At 40.6% G+C, this 5,607-nt stretch overlaps 1 protein-coding gene across 1 annotated transcript in view; it reads left to right on the top strand.

Annotated features, from left to right (window-relative positions):
• Positions 1–5,607, top strand: part of Ino80d (INO80 complex subunit D) — a 58,412-nt gene that overhangs the window by 43,421 nt on the left and 9,384 nt on the right. Inside the window, exons 8-10 of the mRNA XM_013016192.1 lie at positions 1,363–1,472; positions 2,332–2,465; positions 4,735–4,956. Of these exons, the coding sequence (XP_012871646.1) occupies positions 1,363–1,472; positions 2,332–2,465; positions 4,735–4,956 (466 nt within the window). The remainder of the gene's footprint in view (positions 1–1,362; positions 1,473–2,331; positions 2,466–4,734; positions 4,957–5,607) is intronic.

The following is a 5,607-nucleotide window of genomic DNA, read 5'->3' as shown; positions in this document are numbered from 1 at the left end:
CCTCCTTTGTTTACCCTTCCCATCCCTTCCCAGCCTCCCCCCTCCCCCATCCCAATCCTTCTCCTTCCCCCCTCCCTCCCACCCCCGGTAAGTAGATTTTGAAGGATGAGATTAGTTCAGCCATTTCACATAGTGTCTCCATTCCCTGTTAAAAGTCAAGTTTTTGTAGATTTACTCTTGGCAGCCCTAGGTGATAAACTCCTAGTGGTGATAATAGACCAGTAACTCCTGACTATTTCCTGTGTGCCATTGTATATATTTAGTCAGATGTTTGGATGTGTTATATCTTTTCATGCTCACAACAACCTGCCTGACCCCTCTAAACAAATGAGACTGTTGAGGCTTTAGGAAGTCTCAGTAATGTGTGTACACCTAGCTAGTAAGAGGCAGAGATGAAATTCAGAACCACGCTTGGTGATTCTAGTCTCAGGTTTTTTTGTGTGTGTTTTTTTGTTTTGGTCAGTCATGGGCCTGAACTCTGGGCCTGGGCGCTGTCCCTCAGCTCTTCAGCTCAAGGCTAGCATTCTACCACTTGAGCCACAGTGCCACTTTTGACGTTTTTCTGCCTATGTGGTGCTGAGGAATGAAACCCAGGGCCTCATGCATGCAAGGCAAACACTCTACCACTGAGCCACCTTCCCAGCCCCTAATCTCAGGTTTTTTGCATCACTTTGCTCTCAAGTCTCTAAAAGTAGTTCCTAAATATCACTTGAAAACCAAAAGCAAGCCAGACATGAAAGTTTATGCTCTCAGAAGGTTGAGGCTGGAGGCTTACAAGTTCAAAGCTAACCTAGACTATGTAATTAGTTTAAGGCCAGCTTGGGCCTTGTCTTACGAAATTACCCAAAGGAAACTAAAAAGCAAAAAAAAACCCAGATGGAAATACTTAAAGATATTATGATGTAGTTAATTGCTTTTTTTTCTTCTTCTTCTTTTTTGTCAGTGTTGGGCTTCAACTCTGGGCCTGGGTGCTGTCCCTGAGCTCTTTAGCTCAAGGGTAGCAATCTACCATTTGAACCACAGCACCAGTTCTGGTTTTCTGGTGGATAACTGGAGATAAGAGTCTCATGGATTTTCCTGCCCAGGCTCTTTGAACCACAATCCTCAGATCTCAGTCTCCTGAGTAGCTAGGATTACAGGTGTGAGATACCAGGGTCCTGCTTAGTTATTTGCTTTGAATGCTGGTAGATTAGAGAAATATACAGTTGGTAATTATAATACCTGCTTTCTTTAGCTCATCTTTGCATTTTAATGACTAGTAGGTATTATAGATAGTTACAGTGTGGGTGTTCATAATGTTGAAACATAATGGCACACCATTTGAGCATTTAAAGAACATTAATTCTGGTTTTCTTTCCCTAGCATCAGGCGGACCAAGTTGAAGGAGATGGAGTCAGCAGCATGCAGTGGAATGGTGAAGGGTGAACAGTGCACTAACAAAGTCCTTCCATTCACTAGACATTGTTTCCAACGTATCCTTTAACTAAACTGAACAGGCATTGGAAAAGCATTTATTGTTTTGAGCTGCCTATTTCTTTTTTCTAATAATGAGGTACTAGGGATTGAAGGTAGGACATGCTAGGTAAATTCATGCTGCATTTCAATCCCATGTTTACATTTTTTCCCATGTTTGTATTTTTTCCCATGTTTGTATTTTTCCCCTCTTTTGTTTTTGAGATAGGGTTACTATCTAACCACAGTCTTTCAGATCTCCGACTCTTGAGTAACTAGGATTATAGAATGAATCACCAGAAAATCTTTTGTTGTTGTTGTTGGTGGTGGTGGTAGTGGTTGTGGGGCTTGAACTCCTGGCTATGTATGTCACTTTTTATTTCATTTTATTTTTGGTGCCAGTCCTAGGGCTTGAACTCTTACCTGGCCATTGTGAGCCACAGCTCTACCGTGGCTTTTGGGTGGTTAATTGGATATAAGAGCCTCTTTTTTTTCCTGCCCAGGCTGGCTTCAAACTGTGATCCTCATATCTTAGCCTACTGAGTATCTAGGATTACAGGTGTGAGCCAGCAGGGCCTGGCTAAAGAAAATCTTTCTGGTGGAGATTTGAGGACTGTATTAAGAAGAAATGATCCTCCTCAAAATATCTGAAATTGGCTCAGAATAGTATTATTAATAGAGATTTGCCTTAGGAGCCCATTATTAGCAAAACAGACTCCTGCAGGTGCTGTCATTTTCCTGTACCAGCGGTTTGATTGGGATATTACCTGTTACAAATAATTCATAGACATGCACTATACGTAAGGAAAGTAGCAAATTTTATCCAGATATGGAAGCAAAGAATCATGGTATATTTTACTCCTAACTTGCAAACTCTAGATATCCTCTTGAACCGCTCTCAGCAGCTCTTCTCCAGCTGCACTGCCAAGTTCGCAGATGGGCAGCAGTGCTCTGTGCCAGTTTTTGACATTACCCACCAGACACCTCTGTGTGAAGAACATGCCAAAAAAATGGTAAGTTCAGATTTTATTTCCTGCAGTAAAAGTTTTCAAACCTGTGACATTTCTTCCCAGTAGGAAATACCTTGTGATACAGTACAAACTGTTGGGTATGCATCACTGAAATAAGTTTTGCAAAAACTGTTTTTATTACTTGAAGTTTTCCAGTGAGTTTTTTTTTTTTACCTAATTAAAAAAAATCCTAATGATGACTTACGGAATTAATTTTAGATCCTCACTAAGCAACTAACCCAAAACATTGCTTTAGAAGATTTTTAGTGTAGGTTAAATACCCTTAATCTGAACATCCCAAATCTATGAGGTTCCAAGGTGCTACGATATTCAAAAATTTCAGGATGATTCCTCAGCATGGGAGTGGTGGGCAAGAGATGACATTTTTAATATTGTTTTTACAGTTATTGTGAGCTAGGTATCTTTTGAATCCAGGCACTGGTATCTCATGCCTGTAATCCTAGCTACTCAGAAGGCTGAGATCTGAGGATCACAGTTCAAAGCCAGCTGGGGCAAGAAAGTCCATGAGACTCTTCTACACTTAATCACCAGAGAACTGAAAGTGGCACTGTGGCTCAAAGTGGTTGAGCACCAGCTTTAAGTAAAAGAACTCTGGGGCAGTGCCCAGGTACGGAGTTGAAGCCCCATGCCAGAAAAAATAATAATGTGGTATATTCAAATGCATATCTGTGGGAGGAAGGCACAGAATGTGAGTGAAGGGGGCTGAAAAGCAGCAGTGGAGCACAGTGGACATTGATGAAAGTGAACTATACAACTTGTATGTGGAGATGGGAAGGAAGGAATTGAGTGAGGGAACAGGTGACACTGTACAAAAGGAAATGTACTTATTACATGACACATGTAAATGTAATCCCTCTGAATATCACCTTTATAATAACAATAAATAAATTTAAAACAAAACAAAAATACTTGTTGAGCAAAAGTGACTCTTTATTGCCAAGGTTATAACATGCTCTGGTCCCAAACTTCTTAGGTGTTCTTTTTTCTCATTTGTGCTTTTTCATTTACCTTAAAATGATTGTCTTCCTTACCCAATCACATAAAATCTTGTTACCCTTTAACAAAACTGAAGATAACTAATTTTGCTTTTCTGTATCCATAGGAAGTATTTATATCATCACTGTTCAGTTTTCTATATTCTGTAATGTATACATGTTTTTCTCATAGGAGAGTATAAGTCCTTTGATAGCACAAATTGTGTACAGTATTTTTCTTCCCAGTGGTGGGGATGGAAGCTGAGGTGTTGTACTTGCTAGGCAAGCATTCTGCCACTGAGCTACACAGCCAATCAGCTCTCACAGTGTCTTTAAATGCATGATTGACCGTATACATATGTATACAAACATACATATTATGTTGAATTGATATGAGATAAATTAATCTCTTGCCTATTCAACTGTCATTATAAATAGCTTTAAATCTATAGGCTGGGCGCTGGTGGCTCACGCCTGTAATCAGATCTCAGGAGGCTGAGATCTGAGGATCACAGTTCAAAGCCAATTGGGCATGAAAGTACTGAGACTCTTATCTCCAATAAACTACTCAGAAAACTGGAAGTGGCACTGTGGCTCAAGTGGTAGAGTGTTCTCCTTGAGCTGAAGAGCTGAGGGACAGTGCCCAGACCCAGAGTTCAAGCCCCACATCCCACTAAAAAAAAAAAATCTATAATAGATCTAAATACTTAGGTAACTAAATTTTTGACAGATTATCTCAGGTTTTTATGATTAAATTAACGAAATAAAACCATAAGATATTTTCATATTATGGCATAAAGTGATGTTTTAATACATATATTTTTTGTATAGAATTTATAGCAGTTTAGGAGCTGGGAAGGTGGCTCAGTGGTAGAGCACTTGCCTTGCATGCCTGAGGCCCTGGGTTTGATTCCTCAGCACCACATAAGCAAAAAGGAAAAAAAAAGCCAGAAGTGGCCCTGTGGCTCAAGTGGTAGAGCACTAGCTTTGAGTTGAAGAGCTGAGGGACAGCGCACAGGCCCAGCGTTCAGGCCCCACAACCAGACCCCCCAAAAAAAAGAATTTATAGCAGTTTAAATCTGTTTCCTCATATATTTAAGTCATTTCCTTATGGTAAAGCTTTTAAAATCTTTTGTTCTGGTTTTATTTTTTTGATGTAACCAAAATAAATGCTATCTAGAATCGCTTTATTGTGTGATAGCCCCTAAAGAGGGAAGGGGAAGTAATTTGACCAATGAATAATCTCAGTTTTAAAAAACAACTCATTCATTCCAAAGGATAATTTCTTGAGAGGAGATAACTCCCGTAAAGTTCAGCACCAGCAGCAGAGGAAACCCAGGAAAAAAACCAAGCCTCCTGCACTTACCAAAAAACACAAGAAGAAGAGAAGGCGTGGACCTCGCCGACCCCAAAAACCCATTCCCCCCGCCGTGCCCCAAGGGAACCTCAGCATGCCCACCAGCGTCTCACTGCCAGTGGGGGCTTCACACATCCGGTCAGTGTGATTCTGGGTTTTGCTTTTCCTTTTCGCTTCTGCCCAGTCACTCTCAGCTCACCTGTTTCCAAGTGCTTGTGGTGCAGTTCCTTCAGAAGCTAGTCAGGTGTCACCCTAGAACTTTCTTTTAATAACAGATTTTGCTGATATCAGCACTTATTGGTTATAGCAGAGAGGAAGTGCTAAAATTTAAAAATTGTATGCTGTTAAATTTTTGTGAGATTTTTTTTGGTTGGTTTTTTTTGTTTTTGCTTTTGCTTTTGTTTTGAGACTATTGCTTTGTAAATCTAGACTGGCTTGGAATTTCCTAGACTGGCCTCAAAAGTTGTAAATTTTCTTCCATGGTCTTGTGAGTGTTGGGATTACAGCTGTATACCACCATGCCCTGCCCAATTTTTGTGCTTTTGTTTTTTGGGTTTTTTTTTTGCCAGTCCTGGGGCTTGAACTCTGGGGTACTATCTCTGAGTTCCTTTTTGCTCAAGGCTAGCACTCTACCATTTGAGCCAAGCGCCACTTCTGGCTTTTTATTTTGGAGTCTCACAGCTTTTAAAAATCTGCCCAGAGGGGCTAGGAAGGTGGCTCAGTGGTAGAGCACTTGCCTTGCATGCATGAGGCCCTGGGTTCGATTCCTCAGCACCACATAAGCAAAAAGAAA

The sequence above is a fragment of the Dipodomys ordii genome, unplaced genomic scaffold, assembly GCF_000151885.1.
Source record: "Dipodomys ordii isolate 6190 unplaced genomic scaffold, Dord_2.0 Scaffold1, whole genome shotgun sequence".
NCBI classification, from domain to species: domain Eukaryota; kingdom Metazoa; phylum Chordata; class Mammalia; order Rodentia; family Heteromyidae; genus Dipodomys; species Dipodomys ordii.
Note: the sequence above shows the minus strand (reverse complement) of the source record. Positions and strands in the feature narration are given on the sequence as shown.